The sequence below is a fragment of the Plutella xylostella genome, chromosome 8, assembly GCF_932276165.1.
Source record: "Plutella xylostella chromosome 8, ilPluXylo3.1, whole genome shotgun sequence".
Classification (NCBI taxonomy): domain Eukaryota; kingdom Metazoa; phylum Arthropoda; class Insecta; order Lepidoptera; family Plutellidae; genus Plutella; species Plutella xylostella.
This window is the reverse complement of record NC_063988.1, coordinates 5548994-5569809: the sequence shown is the minus strand read 5'-3', so window position 1 is coordinate 5569809 and position 20816 is coordinate 5548994. Positions and strand designations below refer to the sequence as shown.

At 42.4% G+C, this 20816-nt stretch overlaps 4 protein-coding genes across 5 annotated transcripts; 1 reads left to right on the top strand and 3 right to left on the bottom strand.

Moving 5' to 3' along the window:
- Window positions 1–3536: 3536 nt before the first annotated feature.
- Window positions 3537–7128, top strand: LOC105381658 (pickpocket protein 19). Its single transcript, XM_048622597.1, has 9 exons — window positions 3537–3729; window positions 4227–4421; window positions 4772–4925; window positions 5014–5144; window positions 5251–5424; window positions 5583–5682; window positions 5935–6099; window positions 6385–6583; window positions 6884–7128. The coding sequence occupies exons 1-9, from the start codon at window positions 3602–3604 to the stop codon at window positions 7126–7128; spliced, it is 1491 nt and encodes a 496-aa protein (XP_048478554.1). The 5' UTR covers window positions 3537–3601.
- A 28-nt stretch (window positions 7129–7156) lies between these two features.
- LOC105381659 lies at window positions 7157–9618 on the bottom strand. Of its 2 annotated transcripts, none has more exons than XR_007266550.1 (3): window positions 8982–9316; window positions 7884–8901; window positions 7157–7239 (listed from the first exon to the last, which is right to left on the bottom strand). XR_007266550.1 is itself a non-coding variant. In XM_048622598.1 (3 exons), exons 2-3 carry the CDS (start codon window positions 9313–9315, stop codon window positions 7961–7963), a joined length of 1275 nt encoding a protein of 424 aa, XP_048478555.1. In that variant the 5' UTR covers window positions 9316–9386; window positions 9478–9618; the 3' UTR covers window positions 7318–7960. The 2 variants fall into 2 exon arrangements, 1 of the variants encoding a protein (XP_048478555.1); XM_048622598.1 differs by lacking the exon at window positions 7157–7239 and adding an exon at window positions 9478–9618 and having other exon boundaries at window positions 7318–8901; window positions 8982–9386.
- Window positions 9537–11120, bottom strand: LOC105381660. The gene is made up of 2 exons (XM_011551440.3): window positions 10549–11120; window positions 9537–10456 (listed from the first exon to the last, which is right to left on the bottom strand). Exons 1-2 carry the CDS (start codon window positions 10835–10837, stop codon window positions 9537–9539), a joined length of 1209 nt encoding a protein of 402 aa, XP_011549742.3. The 5' UTR covers window positions 10838–11120.
- Window positions 11121–11561: 441 nt separating this feature from the next.
- On the bottom strand, window positions 11562–20596 carry LOC105381661 (WD repeat-containing protein 75). The gene is made up of 11 exons (XM_011551441.3): window positions 20384–20596; window positions 20090–20297; window positions 19630–19913; window positions 19123–19313; window positions 16065–16229; window positions 15461–15648; window positions 14394–15149; window positions 13908–14049; window positions 13429–13571; window positions 12683–12871; window positions 11562–11901 (listed from the first exon to the last, which is right to left on the bottom strand). The coding sequence occupies exons 1-11, from the start codon at window positions 20485–20487 to the stop codon at window positions 11599–11601; spliced, it is 2673 nt and encodes an 890-aa protein (XP_011549743.3). The 5' UTR covers window positions 20488–20596; the 3' UTR covers window positions 11562–11598.
- Between the last annotated feature and the right edge of the window lie 220 nt (window positions 20597–20816).

The following is a 20816-nucleotide window of genomic DNA, read 5'->3' as shown; positions in this document are numbered from 1 at the left end:
GATGCCCATCGCCTGTCGTGGACTGTACTATGATCTTCGATGGAGGCGTGGCGACGGGCGGCGTAACGACGTGAACGTGAGGCTTCTGTCTGTTTTGTACACTTGGCGAGAGTACTGGTGGCGCGTCCTTCTAAGTTGCTGTGGGGGTGTGTGGGCACGATGACTGGCTCACGCAGGTCATCATCACGCGTAGTCTGGCAGTTGACTCTATGGTGTTTCTTGTCCACCATCCTCGTGTGCGCTCCGTGAAGAACCCAGCCTAGAGGCGTGTGTGAGGCGACAGGTTCATCTTGCTGTCCTTGTCGCACCTCGCTCGCGATGAGTAAATGGCAATTATCCTGACCGATGAGAACTTGCGGTTTTGCTGCTTCATACTTCAGCTGCTGTGCGATGTCACGCAGATGAGCACAATTTCGCAGATCTTCAGATTTCACCGTCTGTGCGGAGAGTCGTATGTTGTCGATGGTCCGTGCGTTAATCGTGTACTGTGCGCCTTCTCCCTGTAGGGTCACTTTGACGCGGCGAGAATGGCACGCGTTTATCTTGGTGTCGGCGATGGCGGCTATATTCAGCGGCTCGATGGGGCCCGTGAGGCCTGCCTGTTTCGCTATAGCCGCGTCTATAAGCGTGACGGTAGAGCCATCGTCGAGCAGAGCGTGCGTGTGTACCTCTCCCGCCGGTCCGACGATCTTGACAGGTAAGATCTTCAGATACGCGTGTGTTTTGCGCGGCGACCACATCGACGATACAGTTTCGCTGTTCTTTCTTTTCGGTGCGGTTTCTGTTGTTGTGACCGTTGATCTTCTGAAGTGCAGCAATCTATGATGGAAGTAATTGCAGCCATCTTCTCCGCAGCGGTTTCGCTTGCAACTGTGGATTTTATTCTTGTAGCGAAGGCATCGGAAACATAGTCGCTGCGATTTGGCTATTTCCCATCGTGAGTTCACATCTGTTTCTGCGAACTTCGGGCACTCCGTGATGTTGTGTCCCTCTGTGGCGCAGTGGCGGCATTTTACTATTTTTTCTATGACTGTGGCCGCTGTGGTGTAAGCTCTCTGTATTCTGTTGTGACTGTGCTCTGCGGGTTCTGTCTCTGGCTGTGCGTAGGGCCCGCAGAGGTCGGCTTCTCTCTGTAGAAATCTGGAGAGCTTTAAAAGGTCCGGCTCTTCTGTGGTCTGAGTGGCAGCGCAGTCAAACCATCGGTAGCGTAGTGCCGGCGTCAGCTTCTCTATGGTGATCTTCGTGGCTTCCGGGCTGTAGAGATAGTGTATGCGGTCGAGAGCGCGCAGACTGGCGACGACGTTGAGCACGCGGCTGGTGAACACGCAGACATCGCGTGGGTTGTCCGTGAGGCGCGGCAGCGCACGCAGGCGGTCGAGTTCGGACATGGCGATGGAGTCGGGGCGGCCGAAGCGAGACTCCAGGGCGCGCATGATGTCTGTGGCGCGTGCATTCAATATGAGCAGATTCTCGACTGCTTCCTTGGCTCTTCCTCTCAGACTTCGACGTAGTCTTGCCACGTTGTCTGTCTCGGTGAAGCTATCGGCTGTTTCATAGAAGCTCGCACGGAACGACAGCCACTCGTGATGTGAGCCGGCGAATATAGGCAGCTCCGTGTGGTAGCGCGGTGCAGCCCTCTGCCCGGCCTGCGCGGCTAGCGTTATTGCAGATGCCAGCTCGGAGAGGTTGATCTGTTGTGGCTGGCTCGCAGCGGCTGGGACGTCCCGCGGTTGGTTTCTTAACTGTAGGGCTTCATAGTAGGTACCCGCTTGTGGGTACGATGAGTGAAGCGGCAGCACGGCGTCAGTCGGGTAGGCCGCGGCGGCGGGGGCGGCGTGTGCAGGCGCGGCGGCGGTGGCGGCTGCATCGGGGACGGCCGCGGCGACGGGGGCGGCGTGTGCAGGCGCGGCGGCAGTGGCGGCTGCGACGACGGGGGGGGGGGGGCGCGGCGACGGGGGCGGCGTGTGTAGGCGCGGCGGCAGTGGCGGTTGCGACGACGGGGGCGGCCGCGGCGACGGGGGCGGCGTGTGCAGGCGCGGCGGCAGTGGCGGCTGCGACGACGGGGGCGGCCGCGGCGGCGACGATGACAGGGGCGGCAGCAACGGGGGCGACACCGGCGGGGGCGCAGGGCGCAGGCGGCGGAGCTTGTAGCTGTGGTGGCACTCCCGTTTGATCCAGCCACTCTTCTACCTTCCAACTGTCAGACGCGTATTCCGACTGCTCTTCATCTTCGTCTTCACTACTTTCTGCTTCCAAGACGGCGATGCGTGCGGCGGCGAGCTCGAGTTGTATTCTCAGCATCTCTTCCTTGGCTCGAGCTATTCGCAGCGCACGCGCAGACTTGCTACTCTTCGACTTGCACTTCTGTGACGACGAGGCGGCGAGCTGGGGTTTCTGTGCGACAGCAGCGGCGGCAGTGGTGAGAGCTTCTGCTCCGACCTTCTTCACGGCAGCGGAAGAGGTTTCTGTGGGGGTGGCGGAGACAGAAGCGGCGGCGGCACCAACAGCGGCAGGCCCAGCGGCTTCGGCGGCGGCCTCGGTAGCGGCAGCGACAGCGGCGTCGGCACCGGCAGCAGCTTCGGCGGCGGCAGCGGCTTCGGCGGCGGCAGCGGCGACGGCGGCGGCTCTCGTGGTGATCGGCATTCTTGATCCGACTTCCTGCAACGACGAAGTATCCGGCTCCGAATGACCAAATGTGCGGCGGTGTTCCTTCTTCACGGCAGCGGAAGAGGAATGAAAGGGCTTCTATGCGATCACTGGCAGGAAATGGGAGAGTTAGAGCTGTTGCTTGCTTGTTCTTCTGCTTGTTTTCCTTTTCGCTTTTGCCTTTTAACTGAATTCACTGTTAGAACTGTTTTGTTCTCTGTTTACTATTTAACTGATTACTATTTTCTGTTTGAACTTTTCTGTTCACTATTTACTATCAGACTGAATGACTGTGAGGCGCAAGCGTCGCCTTTTATACCATTCTCTACGGAAGATGGAGTATTCCAGAAAGCTCTAGAAAAGACTTAATGTTCTACTTCTTAGTAGAAACTTCTAGTTCCGTGCTGCCATCTGTTGTTGAATAGATGAACTACATAGTAGGCTACTTTCTACTAGATGGCGCTAGTTTCCTCACTTCCCGAGAGTGTTTTATTTATTAACAAATAACAAGAGTCAAAACTATTATTCTTGTCCCGAACAGAAGGGTTTAGGCCTAGTCCACCACGCTGGCCAAGTGCGGGTTGGTGGACATACATTTTAGATACTTATATCAAATTATATTGTAATAATGGAAACGAATTTCCGTTTCATATCGCAGGTGATATCAGAGAATATTTAATTGTTTAATGATAAATCCGAGTGCCTATCTGCCACCTGTTCCAATTCACAGTCATTATGATCAGAATCACAAAAGGTGATTTATCATTTATTAGTTTTGTTTGGATCGGTTATTTTACCGAAATTTACGTAATTATACTTGTAATAACATGGAAAAGTTTATGATATCCTTTAATTTTTCCTGTAAGTGGCACTAGGTATCACATGCCAATTTTAATTCAGATGAGTCCTGAAAATATTACTTTACTTAGACTTATAGGATTTTTGGCTAATAAATATGGACGATAGGGGGAATTTCAAACACTATTTTAAAATCTGGTGGACAGGTATCAAGAAGATACCAGAAACTACGTCTATTCACGGTTTTAGATTTATTGCTGATTCCAATAAACACTGGTCGGAAAGGTAAGTTTATTTCTTTAGAAAGTTATTTAACTAATCTTCTAAGATATACCTATGCACACTGGAGTGACTTATACGTCCATATAATCATAGAATAACGAGACTAGCACTTGTACTTGTTATTCTATGCAGATAATCCAGCACACCCTGGCTAACCAGCGCCTGACGGTAATCTTACTGGCCAATTCTTTCACCACGGTGACAAACCTTGCTAAACAAAGTATAACTCTTTCGCCGATTCATAAGAATTAAAATAAATTGGAAAAATCAAGGGCTACTCAAATAACAGAGAAAACTATGCATAAGTTATTACCCAAAGAAGGAAATAAAGAACGATGTAAAATCTCACCACATGTTCATTATGTTACATCTCCTGGGCTCCAACTCTCAACCGTACTATTTTCGGGTCATCGGGTCGTATACAAAATTATTGCCTTTAAAATCACCTATTAGTGACCATATTGCAATGAATTCACACCCGACTGGCACCTGCTCTACAGGGTGTTCTGGCTGATATTCGTCGCACTATCATGGTACGGCTCCTCACTCCTCATCGCGGCGCAGTACGACGCGTTCCAGAACCACCCCATCTCGTTCGTGGTGGAGACCAACTACAAGGACTGGGACACGCACTTCCCCTCCGTGGCGGTCTGCGAGAACGACAACACGCGCCGCATCGAGGAGATGTCCGACAGGTGAAAAAAAATGTATTAAACATATTATAGAAAGTCTACTGCAGAAGTGCATATCTGAAATTTAATTTAATTGAGGCTTTGATTGGAGTAGCAACGTATTTTACTAAGTTATAGAAAAAAGATTGTGAATATTTTGACATAGTAGGTATAACGATTGATAATAGCTAATTATCGTTACCATATAAGTAGATCAGCTCTAGCTCATGAAACCTATTCACGATCACGATGCGATCCGTTATTAAAAGTTCAGCGCAGCGTCAAAAGTGCCTTTAACTACCTAAAGACACCCTGAAAAATTCATTTACTCTTCCTACCATCACATTTTCCTACCTCTTGCTTATTTCTTTCAGCCTATGGGGGGTAGACCACGACTTCAATATGGAAGAGGTTTTAAAAGAAGTAGCCTACTTCAAAGGCATAACATATTACACATCGCAGTTTTGCGGATCAGATGACCCTCCACCAACTTGCATCAGATCAAACCTAAGCTATTACGCCAATTTGGTACGTGTCTTTTTAATCAGTTTAAATTGCATGGTCAATTTGGTCAATGCCTAGGCAGTCCAATAATAGATAATCTGTATTCTGGCAGGTTCGCAGCCGCTGTGAAGACACGTTGGCCAATTGCTCCTGGAACGGAAAGCCGTTCAAATGCTGCGACTATTTCAGACCTATGGACACTGAACTGGGGACCTGCTATGCTATTAACACTATTCAGGGACGGTGTGTATACCTATTCCTATGCCTTAGGATAATACCTAACGTACTCGTATTTTAAAAACTTTACAAATCATGAACTGCAATAAAGTCTGTAGGTACATTTTTTCAGAGAGATAAACCAAATAAAGCTGCCGATGAAAAGCAACCAGACGACGGGCCCCGGAGCCATTAAGTTCGACGTGCTGGTGACCGGCAACGTGTATGTGCTGAATGAGGAGGAGGTGCCATCGCTCACCACCCTCGGCTCTGATGTGTTGAATGTTGTACCGGAAGTCTCGCATAGGTGAGCGTGATGTTTAATAGTAGGTACTTAACAATAATGGAAAATGAAGTTCGGACTTTTTAATTTAAATCGTCACACCAACATCCGTTAAGGGTAAAGGATACTGGAAGGACTTAATCAATTACTTACTCTGAATAAAACATGAAATATTTTTTTAGGCGATCCATAACAATCCGCAATATTGAGAACGATGCGGGCGCGCGCGTCATATCGCCAGAGAAACGGAAGTGCCGGTACCATGATGAGAACTTTTTGGAGGTAAACCGAAACATTTTTGCAAATATTTATAGGGCTAGGTAATAGCTTTTACGGCTTTTGTTATGTACGAATAATTTATTTTACCTGATCCTGACACAAAGGTAAAATTTAACCACGTTTTTGTGGTTAAATTATCGGCGGATTTTCATGCTGCCGATTGTAGCTTCGCAAGAATAAAGTTATATCATAACTATCAGATTCAATTTACTCCACGTAAGAGCAATAAATAATGTATATTTCTATCTGACCGAGGTGTACCGCCACTACTCGTACAGCGCGTGCACGGTGCAGTGCCGCAAGGAGGCGCAGCTGCGGCTGTGCAACTGCACCAACTTCTTCATGCCCGGCGTGCCCGAGCGGCTCAAGTGCGGCGTGGACGGCATCATGTGCCTCAACGCCAACCTTAATGAACTCTCGGTGAGTGGAAGGAATGTGGGGTTGTGGTTTTAAATTGTTTTACAGGAACTTATGACTATAATTATAAACAAAGTTGGACCTAGATGAGCGCCCTGGGGAACACCTAACTATAAACACATAGAGAAAATACCGATGATAGAAATAGTTTCATTTCTGAAATCTAAATAGATTATTGCCCAGGCCTTACCTATAGACAGACCATACATGTTTGCATTTGTTGCTGTGGACTGGAAAAATTATCAAGTGATCAGGTGACGAAGTGTAGGTACTATCTTATATTTTCAGGTTTTAAAGGCGAAGTGGTCGTCACGGCCAGGTTTATACTGCGACTGCCTGCCTTCCTGCACGGAGGCCGAGATCTCAGTCGTGAAGGACTCCAAGACGTCCACCACTGATGACTTCTCCACTGTCCAGATAGAACTGGCTTCATTGCCAAGCGAGAGGTACAGACGGAACGTCGTTAGAGGAATACTTGACTTAGTAGGTAAGTGAAGCAACTAAATAATTTTTGGTGCAGTTAAATTAAGGTTTCTATGTTGACTTGCTAGGTACCTACTCAAAATTCAAATTAAACAATCAACAAGCCTAATTTGCGTCACAGAAGCGAGCGATACAGTAGCTGATAACACCAATTATTTATTACTGGTGTTAGAGAGCTTTGAAGTATACCGATAACATGTACCTATGTAAATACATAAAAAACAAAAATACAACCAGATATTGTTATAATTTCTAGGCTGCAAAGGTCTTCTGTCATGCGACTGTGATGTTGTTATATTTTCAGTATCAACGGGAGGAACAGGTGGGCTATTCCTCGGTGCAAGTATTCTGAGCTTCGTAGAGCTGTTTTACATAATCTTCCTGAGGCCATTCTGTGACGTGTACAGTCAGCATGGCGAAGACCCTTGGTACACGAAATTCGGCACTCGAACGCTTGAAGATAACAAGTTTACCCCTAACCCAGAGTGGGCCTTTGAAAAAGACAATACGGGTAAAGTGAAACATATCAAAAGGCAGTTCGTGAAATGAAATCTTGAGTCTGCATCTTATTTAATGTTTATTTAATAAGTCCTTACCTAATAGTGTGTGTTGATTGCCATTAAATTGCACTGTGTGAATTAAAATTATTCTTAAATTAACCTATTAGTGTCCATGATGCAGTTAAATTAAGGTTTCTATGTTGACTTGCTAGGTACCTACTCAAAATTCAAATTAAACAATCAACAAGCCTAATTTGCGTCACAGAAGCGAGCGATACAGTAGCTGATAACACCAATTATTTATTACTGGTGTTAGAGAGCTTTGAAGTATACCGATAACATGTACCTATGTAAATACATAAAAAACAAAAATACAACCAGATATTGTTATAATTTCTAGGCTGCAAAGGTCTTCTGTCATGCGACTGTGATGTTGTTATATTTTCAGTATCAACGGGAGGAACAGGTGGGCTATTCCTCGGTGCAAGTATTCTGAGCTTCGTAGAGCTGTTTTACATAATCTTCCTGAGGCCATTCTGTGACGTGTACAGTCAGCATGGCGAAGATCCTTGGTACACGAAATTCGGCACTCGAACGCTTGAAGATAACAAGTTTACCCCTAACCCAGAGTGGGCCTTTGAAAAAGACAATACGGGTAAAGTGAAACATATCAAAAGGCAGTTCGTGAAATGAAATCTTGAGTCTGCATCTTATTTAATGTTTATTTAATAAGTCCTTACCTAATAGTGTGTGTTGATTGCCATTAAATTGCACTGTGTGAATTAAAATTATTCTTAAATTAACCTATTAGTGTCCATGATGTAAGGTATGTTACGTAGGAAATGCTACCTATTTAGAAGCACAAGTACCTACTATTAAAACTATACATTGCAATATCTTTCAACAATCTCATCTAATAAGTTGATGACCTTATCCCGGTAGTCTAGGTTCTCTGTCATCATTTTCTTCATAAAACGTCCCTTGTTTTTGTTCAACACGTCATCAAATTGTTCCGAATTGGTAAAGATCCTTGTGGTCAGCTCATCGTCTATCCAGAACTGAGGCAGCAGGCAAGCGCTGATTATTAAGCCCCACTGACGCTGCTGCTCAGCCGACGCTAGGAAACTCTCCCTTTGGATGATTTCCTCCAGAGATATGCCAGAGTTATGTACTATCGTATCTAACTTTGAATAGTAATAATTGAGGAACAGATCCATGTTATCTTCCCGGAATTTAGGATCTAAATTGCAGTAAAGCATCAACATGACATCAGCGGCAGGAGGTTGAAACTGTATCGCTTGAAAATCAACTAATAAACAATCATCAGGCTCGAAGTGATCTTCGCTAATCTTTTTATAGTGGAACAGAATGTTGTTGTTCCAGAGATCGCGATGGCAGATCACCTCGCGTTCGTCGGGGCCGGTGTGCAGACGTAGGCTAGATACCCATACTTTATGCCACCGTTTTTCTATTTTCGCCATTGCGTCAGTTTCAGCGTATTTGGAGAAACTGCGCAGAGCGTCTAAAGCGCCATCTATGCACTGAAAGAACCAAGCATCAGTCTCTTGGTACCCTCCAAACTTTAAAAGGGTCCCGTACTCATCACTTAGTCGAAACTTTCTATTTAGCTCTTTAGTCTTTATTTCTTCGGAGATGATGGTGGCTGCGTGGAACCTCGCCAGGGTCTTCAGTGCGCGGAGCGTGTGCGCCATGTCAAATCTCTGGAACTTGTTTTGCATCTTGTATTTTATGACATTTAAATCTTCAAACACCATTGCGTCATCAAGGATACTAATTAATTTAGGGCTCCATGCTTTTCCACCTAAGAATAAAAAACGGTTAGTTACCTAATAGCAAACTCTACATCTTATAAAAATACTAGAAGTATATACCAATACCAACCTGCTAGATTCAAAGTGTTTTTAATGCTCGAGTAAAATGTGGATTCGATTGTAAACAAATTGCAATCCTTCACCATTTCAGCTTTGGCTTCATTTAATCTTGACACAGCTTTGATAAAGAACGATAGCTTTTGATTTTCGCCGTTTTTGGAGATAAAATATACTTTGAGCTTCCAGTAATCTGATAGGAATCCCAGCATTTTATCACTGGCATAGCGAACTACATATCTCTGAAGTATTAGATCGTCAGAGCTGCCGTAGTAATCCTTTAGAATAGTCTTGACGTGGTCTTCCGTGAAATAATTGACTTCTTGAGTCGCGGTGAATTCTTCCATATTTCGTTGAACAAACTCAAAATAGAACCTACAGGTTATTGCAACTAAACACAATGACTACTGTTTGTGCACTGAAAATAATTTTATTAAGTATGTTATCAAACATTACTTAAATAAGATATCAAAATGTAAATTGTAAGACCTAATTGCGAGATTGTATACCTAAGATCTCATAATCATAGTAAGCTCTCTTATTTGTAGTGGACCCATACAGTAAACAATTAGATAAGCACAAATCTTTCCACGAGTTCATCAAATATCTCCAGCACTCTTTCACGGTACAGATGTTCGCGCGAGGCTACTTCAATTATTTCTTCACTTCTGGAAACCTCATTGATTTGATAAAATGTGTCTGGATTATCAAAGATTTTTAATTTATCTTTCATGTTCATACTTCCTACTGGAACTATAAGTGCAGCCTGAATAATACCGAACAAAATACTCTTCGTATAGTCTTTTAACAGAGCGGCTTTATCAAAAACGGTATCGACATCAATGTTTGCCTGTCTTAGTTCTTGTGACAACATATCATAATAAAAATTAAGGATGTTATCTAAGAAACGTTCACGGAAGCTTCTTGTCGTATTAAAGTATAAAAGAGAAGATATGTCGAGCATTGGCGAGCAATAGAGCACTGTTTGGTAGTCAATGAGCAAGGCGCGGGTGCCGCGTTCATCGCTCTTGAGGAATATGTTGTTGGTCCACAGGTCCCGATGTACGACGGCGTTTCGAACGGTAGAACTCGGTTTCGTTAGTTCAACAGCCTCATTACATAATTTATAAATGGTCTCATATAAGCGTTTAGCAAAACCCGGTGCGTTTTTATGCTTAGAATATATTATCAGGACATCGATAACGGCTTTCATCCCCGTGTGCCGCCACGCCATCTGCGACGGCTCTTGAAAGTATTCGCTGAAATCCTCCCACAGTCGATACGGTCGTTTTAGTATTTGCGATTTCCTTTCCTCATAAATGTAAGACTGCGCGTGGAACCTCGCCACCGCTTCCACCGCTGCGAATATTTCCGCCTCACTCAAGCAGTGTTCGTAATATGGCATAGTGTACCCTAACTCTGTTACATCTTCAAACACAAACAACTCCGGCTTTATGTATAACACTTTTGGACGCCATTGACGTGGACCTAAAAGTAAAAGATACGAATGATATTAGGTTTTAACTAAATAAACACAGTTATTTGTTTTAGATTACCTACATTAAATTGTTGTTTATTACCTTCTTCACCGCCGACTTCTTTGAACAGTGTGTTCAGCATTGTGTATTCTTTCTTGAAGAAGCCATTTTCAACAATATACTGTGCTTTATCTCTGTCGAATCTTGGAACACATTTCACGAAGCAATTTAGCTCACTAACATTTCGATTACTTTCAACAGTTATGATCAGTTTCAGATGTTCTGCTAGGTATCCTATCAAAGGTTCGTTTATTTTCACGACTTTCCAGTCAATCACATGAAAATCTCCATGTTTTTGAGCAATAACTTTTATTTCCTCCTCGGAAAACATTTTTTAGTTTCAGACTTGTCGTTTCTCTTACACACTGTTACTGTTACTGATAAAGACTTCTGAGATTTAATGCATTGAACTTAATGAATGATGTACCATATAAAAAATATATGCTGTGAAAATATAACTTAGGGAGCCGCTTCGGTACCATTAATCATCGTAATTATAATATAGCATAATATTATAGCAATTAGACGTTACAAGCATTGCTTATCTGTGTTTATTGAAGTAGTGGTCACTTTATTAATTTCATTATCGAATTAAAGTAATTGAGTGGTCCCTCTTTGCTATTTTATTTATTTTATTTTTATTTTACTATATTAGGAAAACTTAACTAATTTATATATGAAAATAGAAGAATTAAATTAGGTTTCCCGGGATTTTCTGGGAATTATTGCAAGCGGGAATTTACTAATATTAAGAATACTTCACAACACTACATAGTAAATAAGATAAAATAATTAGTACTCCTATCAGCCTCTGCCTAAGTTTATTAACACTATAATTATTAAGATAAAGGCATGAAACTATAATGGCAGTCTGTACCGACTGTAGTATACCTAGATAAAGCGAGATAGCATGAGTCCTAAAGTATTTTTTTATTTATAATTTAGATTCTTTTCTTCAATGGGGAGGATTATACGCATGCCCCTAGCCCTAGGGCTCCCAAGTTTGGAAATAACCTACAGGTAATAAGTATAGTCATAAATTAATAATTCAAGTAGTAATATACAGACATTTATTAATCAAATCACTTACATTTACGTTCCAAACAGCGACAGAGTAATCTGCGATTCCAGAAGAGGTTCTTTGTATATCTTTTTAAGCCTCTTCTCTTTGACGGCGTCATAATTATTCGTCCATAGCTCGACCTTTTTCGGGGAGTAGGTTCCATTGGTGGTTTGTGTTGGTTCGTCGTCTTCGCTGGAGTCACCGTCGACTTCCATGACTTGTATTTGTTCTTCGTCTGCCTGTTTGCTCTCTTGTCTGCCGGAGATGTGTTCGAGGAAGGAAGTGGACAGCAGACTCACTGGAGGCATCATGTGCGGCGCGCCTGACAGGAACTGGAAGGAAAAATACAGATTAGAAAGGTACATAAATATATTATAAGCAATACTTTATATTTTAAGGTAAAGGTAGGCATAGTTGTTGTTTTCAATGCGTCAAACATGGTAGTTTATCTTATTCTTTAGGCTATCGAGATAAAAACGAGACGAGACGATGTGAGGTGTGATACGAATAGCGTAGTCGCATAATGCAAAACTTAATGTGCTTGTTAGATAACGTTAACGTTCACATAACGTTACGTCAACCTCTTGCAAAATCTACTATCACCTGTTTTTATTTTTTTATTTATACCTCTGCGTTACGTTACGGATATTGTTTTATCGGTAGCCTAAATAAACTGTAACCTCAGAAATATACATTATTTGGACCACACCCTCAATTTTGTTAAGCCGTTCATGACGTCTGTTTATAACGTCCTTACCTGTATAATAGCGGTCTTCCCCAGTGCATCTGTGTCCAGATGGCTCAGCTCAGCCGCACCTGCCGCCCGCACCGCGGACAGCCGGGTCTCCGCCAGCAGCGCCGAGAACGTGGACGCGAGCAGGCGCCGCCGCGATATCACCTTCAGTTCAGTACACCTAGGTATATAGCGGCTACACGGGTTCGATCGATAAACTCGTTAATGCGGTTTCCAAACCCGTGTAGCCTCAGAAGCGAGCGCGATAGAAAACATTCATGCGTCTCTCGCGACGTTTTCTTCGTACCCGTGCCGTTATTGACACAATTTTATCGCCATCGTTCTGTATCTAGAATCATTTGTTCACGCCGTCAAATTACCTGTATAATAGCGGTCTTCCCCAGTGCATCAGTGTCCAGATGGCTCAACTCAGCCGCCCCTCGCGCCCGCACCGCGGACAGCCGGGTCTCCGCCAGCAGCGCCGAGAACGTGGACGCGGGCAGGCGCCGCCGCGATATCACTTCTAGCTGGACTTCTGAAGACTGTTCTGGCTCTAGGCAGTAGATCTCCTGGGGGGTGCGAAAAGGGAGGGATAAAAAAGGGTCAAAGGGAAGTTGATAGTTTTTTGGCAGATGCTTATTTATTTATTTAATCCTTTATTGCACAAATATAAAAATAAGTGTACAAAGGGTGGACTTAATGCTACAAGCAGCTTCCACCAGTCAACCCACAGGAGGTGCAAGAAAATTTTATTATAAGGTATGCAAAAAGAAAACAACTTTATTACTACAAAACGGGTTACGGGTTCTTTACTTTTGGTGGTAAGACCGTGTAAGGCAGTCAGTAAGTAATTTACAGAATTACGCTCCTATCAAGACTTACACGGTCTGGAAAGCTAAGAACAATAAAAAAAGGCTAGAGGGGCTGATATCAGAGGAAAGTTAACGAGCTCCATCATAGTTCGGACTTATCCATCAGTACCAGTAGGTATATGTCAGCTAACTCTCATTTGGCTGATTGTAAATATTTAATTCATTTCTGAGGTGTAATTAAACCATTTGAACGAAAAGTATTTTTACAAATAATTGTCCATCAAATTATATTATTTTAATAAACTCCCATTTACCGAGTCATTCCTCATCATATAAAGCCGGACATCCTCTCCAGAAGCCGCGCCGAAAGCGCATTGTTTGATGACTCCGGTCTCAGGAGTCAGCAGCTTCTTGTGCGCTAGTAGTGGAGTGGAGCTGTGTGGCGTGAACACGAACACTGGAATAAATGGCTATGTATAATACCTTTTTTACATAAATGTACCATTTGTTGTAACTAGAAAGTGTTGAACGGTTGATGGCCTAGATTTAGACTATAACTGAGTGAAGAATGAAGTATGATTGCAATGAAGAATAATTTATCAGGTTAATCACGATTTATATAAATAGAGGAGGTACATCTTTCGGATATTGCTTTCCAGGAATGCTAGCAGAAATGGGAATGTCAGAAAAGCAAATATTCGCGACCTATCAAGTGAGTACTAAATGTAACTACAGCGAAAAGCGGGTGGCTCTTTGTGGATTCGTTAGCATATGTATGACTGTATGAACTTACCATCATTAGTGACAGTAACAACGGCGATCTTGTTGGAGAAGGGGTCAGCCGTGAGGCACGATGGCTGCAGCGGCACCAGCCACTTCATAGTCAGTGACAGGAGACTCCACACCGCCACGCAGTTTTGTGTTGTGCATACCACCTGCGGAGTAATAGGTAGTTAGTACAGTTATATTAATACCTACATGTAAATTTATTAATTCAGGTCAGTTGACGAGCGGGCGAGGACTTTTTACTTGTACTGTGAACTTTTGGGGGATATTTTACTATGTATATTGATTTACAAGGGGCAAAATTTGCGTAAATCATTCGGGCATAAATGGCTAGATTGTATTTTGGCAGTCTTGTCTTGACAAGCAAGACACAAGTTGAGTGCAAAGTATTTTATAAGGGTCAAGCTATTAATTAAGTAAATTGGTAAGCAAAAAAAGTTAGGATGGAGCGAATTCGAATTCTAGAATAAATAAATAAAAAAGCATAACTCACATAATGCGCCGCGTCATCATGTCCAAACGTGACTTGCAGTCCCTTCGGCCTCATCGCCGGATGCGACAGAGACGTGCGCAGAGTGCAAGCATGGGTGTCCCACAGAGTGAGCTTACACCCAAACCACGCGGCTATGAGCGACCCGTCCTGCGAGATCGCCACCCCACCCATGTCATACTCATCATTCTTCTTCACCCCAGAGTTTAAACTTTTTGGGTCGACCAAAGAATCCTCCTTGTGTATATTCATGAGTTTCTGAACGATCTCCTTCCCGCGCTTCTCGTCTGTCATGTAAGTGTGAGCGTCTTTGCCTTCGGAGAAGTCGCTGTTTTTGAAGTTGTTCAAAATCCCGTGTGCGAGCGACGCGCCGACTCCTGATGAGTAATAGCAGGCGGTGAGACACTTCCAGGAGACCTTTTTGCTGTGGCTGTCTGTAATGCGTTTCCAGACGCGGAATTTAGTATCCAAACCGGCTGATATGCAAAAATCTCCTTTGTTGTTCAACGCTAAGGAAACAATGTGGCATCCTCCGTGCGACAGCGGCACACAGGTGTTAAGTACGAAGGGGCTGCCTCCGCTGGTATCCAGGGCCCAGAACTTGAGTCGTTCTTCGGGGAACATGACGCCGTCGTTGCGGTACTCTGACGTCACGAGCCACGCGCCGTCGGCGCTCACCGCCGCACAGGTTACTTCCATCTCGAGGGGTAAAAGGTTCTCTCGGGACGGTGGGATGTGGTTCATTTGGGTTATGTCTATCTGTAAATGGGATAAAGGAATACAGGTGACGTAGTAGGAATAATGTAGCATATTTGGCTGAATTAGCTACATACCAGTAATTAGATCATTGTAACCTACTTTTACCACATTTTATTAGCTGTTATCATACATTTAACCAATTAGACCATGGCTTAGATTTCCACACACAGCAATTTGTTGCATTGGTGTTATCAGCCAACAATTAGTCCAGTACTGGACAAAGGTTTCTCCGACCAAGCGATAAGCACCTGGCCTCGAACTCCCACATAATTTAACCATGGGTAATGAATTCTTCCAACCTCTACACTTACATTATACAGCACTTTGTTAGTACTGGTCGAGAACAGCTGCAAATGCCCGGTCCGGCCGCCCAGCAGCAGCGCCCCCATTGGTCGATGATACACGAGGGCGGAGCCCAGCGCCCGCGCCGCCGGCGACAGCCCGCCGCACTCCAGGATCGTGGTCACCACGCGCAGCTGACCAGACACTATCACTAGTGCTGTGGGAGAGAATTTTGTGTTACACATTTTACATTCGTGTTTTGTGTCGGTTTGGTTGTTGGTGATTGTGAGGGTAGAGTTGATATGCTGTGGTATCGGCTAAGATAAATATTGTTATAGCATTCAAAGCCGAATAACAGAGTAGGTATAGCATTACATATAAATTCTGGATAAAACTCTTGTTATGGGTAGTGTAGAACTGAATCCCAATTACCTTTAATATATCTATACCTAATCAGAATCATAAATTCACTCTCTTTCACTGAGCCTGACCCGAGGCTTAGATTATAATAGCGGCGCTACAGTGAATTAAAAGACTATAAATTTTGCAAGGGACATCATCTACTGGAATATCTTAATTTATACTACCTATGTATACGTAAACAATGTAAAAGAAACGGAAGAAGATACTCACAGTTGTTAGACAAGGACAGCACAGTGTGCGAGTTATTCGTCGCTATATACCGCACCATCCCGGGCAGGCGCGGCAGCAGCGACTTCTCGTTCTGCTTGCTGGCCAGCGCGCCCGCTGTCCACTTCACCAGCACCTTCTCCATGCCACCTGTTAGTAGGTAGCTGCCTGGAGGTGTTGGGCATGTGGTTAGGAATGCTTGTGTTGATAGGGTAGTCTGATATGACGATTTATTTAACTATGCTATTGAGAGTAATTTTTTTGTTGCCTGTATGTGTACATAAAAGTTTTGTGTTCAAGCTCTAAGGCCGCGACCGCGACGCCAATGGGCGGAGTGGCGGCACGCACGAGTAATATTTAGGCGAGAATTACGAAAAAATCTCCTGCACAGAGTAATGTATATCCCTAGTAATTTGTATGAGTTATTAATACATAATGTAGCAGTAGTGTAATTTCAGAAACTATATTTTTTTTTACTTCACAGAGACTATGAAGTCTGTTGTAAATACTATTATTGTCTATCATAATGGACAACATTTCAAAAAACTAAAGCTGCTACGAGTATAAATCGAAAAACATTTCGAGATTTAGCTCTAAAGGCCACAAAAAAAATGTTTTTGTATTTTTTGGATGTATCATTTTTGAGAAAATCATAAAATAGTAAAAAGTGCTGATGACGTCATGCATCAGGTGCGATGCATTTTGATGATCAAAGCCTATAGATTTAAAAACCAAGTAACTGTCACTTTCATTTTTGATTAACGTTGACGTTTTATCGTGACGTTGTTGTTTATTTGGGCCATTTTCATTAATTCTGTTCGGACACTTTCTGACTATTTTTTTATTTATTATTAAGAGATGACCTCTATATAATATGTCCCAGAGCATGCCACCGCCTACACAGCTGAAAAAATGCTTCTGATTATTTTTTTACATGATAAGTACCTACTTTCCATCATTAGAAATATCAAGGTAATTTGAAAATGACCCATTTGTTGGTTGGCATGTAAACAAAGTTTAAATGTCACTTGTCAGTGTCATTTATGTTTTTTTTCGAGACTCAGGCAATAGACAAAAATAAAAATTGAGCCTAATATGTGCCACTTCCGGTTTTAAAATAATTAACTTTAAAGTTAAAAATGACATGCAAAAATGTATGTATATGTCGCAGGCAACTGGTTTAATCTTCTGTTTGATTGAACCACTAGCCTGTTCATTGGATGGCGCTGTTCAGTTGTATGACTAGGCCGAACGTTAATTGTACAAGCGTCACAAAACGTCCAACTAGTTAGCTGACTTAAAATCAGTCAGGTGGTGAATAAAACAAATATGGCGTCTAACAGCTAACAGCTGACACAAAAAAACACCTATATTGTTAGTTTTTTGCAAATAAATTAGCTTTAAAGTGCGTTATTTGTGATAAAATAGTGTGACAACATGGATTTACCTATTATTACGCCGCGGGCGGATAGTTTCAAAGAAAAAAAGTGGCGAAACTAGATAATTATGAACAACAATATGAAGGTACGTTTATTGTTATTGTTTAGTTAATTTGTGAGATAAGAGCTTTGTAACATAGTCTTTTTGTTGACTCTTGTCTGGTGATGTTCACCCTAACCAGACATTACAAAGTTGCTATACTATATCCCATTCAACGACTTCGCTGAATGACGTTCAGTCAAGACGTCGAACGTTACAATCAACGACTTGACGATTTGTGCTTTAGTCATACAACTGAATAGCGCCATCCAATGAACGGGCTAGTGGTTCAATCAAACAGGAGATTAAACCAGATGCCTGCGACATATATATGGATTGAACCGCTAGCCCGTTCATTGGATGACGCTACTCAGTTGAATGACTAAAGAACAACTCGTCAAGTGGTTGACTGTAACGTCCAACGTCTTGACTGAACGTTATTCAGCGAAGTCGTTAAATGGGATATGGTATAGCAACTTTGTAATGTCTGGTTAGGATGAACATGACCAGACAAAAGTCAACAAAAAGACAGCTCTCATCTCACAAATTAAACTAAACAATAACAATAAACGTACCTTGATATTGTTGTTCATAATTATCCAGTTTCAGCACATTTTTTTCTTTGAAACTATCCGCTGGCGGTGTAATAATAGGTAAATCCATGTTGTCACACTATTTTAACATAAATAACGCACTTTAAAGCTAATTTATTTGCAAAAAATAACAATACAAGTGCTTTTTGTGTCAGCTGTTCGCTGTTAGACGCCATATTTGTTTTATTCACCACCTGACTGATTTTAAGTCCGCTAACTAGTTGGACGTTTTGTGACGCTTGTACAATCAACGTTTGGCCTAGTCATACAACTGAATAGCGTCATCCAATTAACGGGCTAGCGGTTCAATCAAACAGGAGATTAAACCAGATGCCTGCAACATATATATGTCGCAGGCATCTGGTTTAATCTGCTGTTTGATTGAACCGCTAGCCGTTGCCCAGCTGACACAAAAAGCACTTGTATTGTTATTTTTTTCAAATAAATTAGCTTTAAAGTGCGTTACTGATGTTAAAATAGTGTGACAACATGGATTTACCTAATATTACACCGCCGGCCGATAGTTTCAAAAAAAAATGTGCTGAAACTGGATAATTATGAACATCAATATCAAGGTACGTTTATTGTTATTGTTTAGATAATTTGTGAGATGAGAGCTTGGTAACATAGTCTTTTTGTTGACTCTTGTCTGGTCATGTTCATCCTAACCAGACATTACAAAGTTGCTATACTATATCCCATTTAACCACTTCGCTGAATAACGTTCAGTCAAGACGTTGGACGTTACAGTCAACCACTTGACGAGTTGTTCTTTAGTCATTCAACTGAGTAGCGTCATCCAATGAACGGGCTAGCGGTTCAATCAAACAGGAGATTAAACCAGATGCCTGCGACATATATACAAAATAAAAAAATACGGGTCCACTAATTTTCTATAAACTTTCCGAATAACTAATAAAAATATAGGGTAAAGAAAATGAAATGTTGTCCATTATCTATCATCTTGGTCTAAACTGACAAAAACTTACCCTCCTGAGAGAAGCATGTAGCAAAGGGTGGCAGGAAGTGCCAGTGCAAGACTTCCCGTGACAGGTTCGCGTAGCTGTACAAGTAGCCTCGGATGAGTGTGATGCGTCCGAGAGTGTCAGCAATTGCGACACAACTCTCAGTGGGGTGCGCCGAGACACTCAGGATACGGAGCTGGTTGTGGTTGATTATTCTGAAAGAAAAAATGGGTATAAGGGTATGGTTCTGAGCTATGTATTGTATTACCTCAAAATTGTCTCTCTTAGCTTGTAGGGTTGCCTGGAAGAGATCACCCTTATTATATTATAGATTTTAAGTCTTAAATGTTATTTTAAGTGTTTTATGTACAATAAAGTTATACTACTACTACATCTAGTGAGTAATGTGTTGTGCCGATTTGCTTAGGTATCTGATTAATAGATTTGCAGATGAATACAGACTTATAGTTTTATTTTCTTTCTATTCTAAAAAGAAAAAGCATCAAATTCAGAAAATAAATAAATACTTACTCTGCTCTTAAGTGAGGCTGAATTAAATTCTGAATAAACAGGCATTTGGTTCCATTGCATAGAGCAATATACTTGTCACCATCACAAACTCCAATTGCAGTGCTCAGTATACCATTGTTCGGTACATTAGTGGCCTTGTACTCATAGATAATTTCACCAGTTTTCATGGAGAATGAAGCGAGGAAGAGCATTTTGCTGTTCTTTTTCATAGCAGTCACTACACAATCATTGTTGTCTGTCATGTCACATGTTATTACGGTCATGCCTGCTGGAAGTTTCAGTTGCTGAAAAAAAAATGCAGTTTTATATTAATAATTTGGCAAGAGAAACTATCCTGGCAAGCTAGCTAGGTAAATAGCTGTGTAGCTGCCCAAGCTTGCAGAAAGTTAGTAGGCAAGTTGTGAGTTTACAAGAGGAATGGCAGCTGATCTACCATGCTTGCTAAAGAAACAATACATACCATTTCTCTAAGAACTGCTCCATTTCCCCAGGTCCACACTGTCAGCTGTCCACCATCGGAGCACCCGTACAAATTATATGGGTCATTTTCAGGAAACTGGACAGATACTAGCTCTTTCACAGTTTCTTCCGTTTCCAAGATCCGTGAGCAGTCGCCGGTCTGTATGTTGTAGACTCGTACCACATTTTCAACTATAACTACGACTGATCTGTAAAAAACCGTTGTTTTACGTCAATATTGATTACAAATATCATAAAAGTACAACACGTGAATGTTTATGTAAAGATAACTTACTCTCCATCTGGTGAAAAAGTGGGTTTGCGGTTTATGATACTTTTACCAGCCTTTCTATTGAAATCGTACTTGGTTACCGATGAATTATCTTTTTTAACAACCATTTTCACTTATGTTTAGTTTAAAATTATTAATAAAAAATCAACATTATCACATGAGTAGCCTGTATTCTAACCTCAAAACAAAACAAATTTATTACAAATGTCAAAAGTGTCAAAACCTCCAATCTAGTCTGTGCACAATATATTTTGGCTATGGTATAGAGGTGATGGAGCTCCGTAGTATAGTGCGACAAACTTATCTGTTCCGGTGAAAGCGAACTAAATTCCCTAAATTGATCCATATCTCATTACTTACTAATGAATTGTACATTGCAAAAAGATTAGATGGGTTTATTAACACCGCAAGAGCGAATTAACAATACAAGCAAACT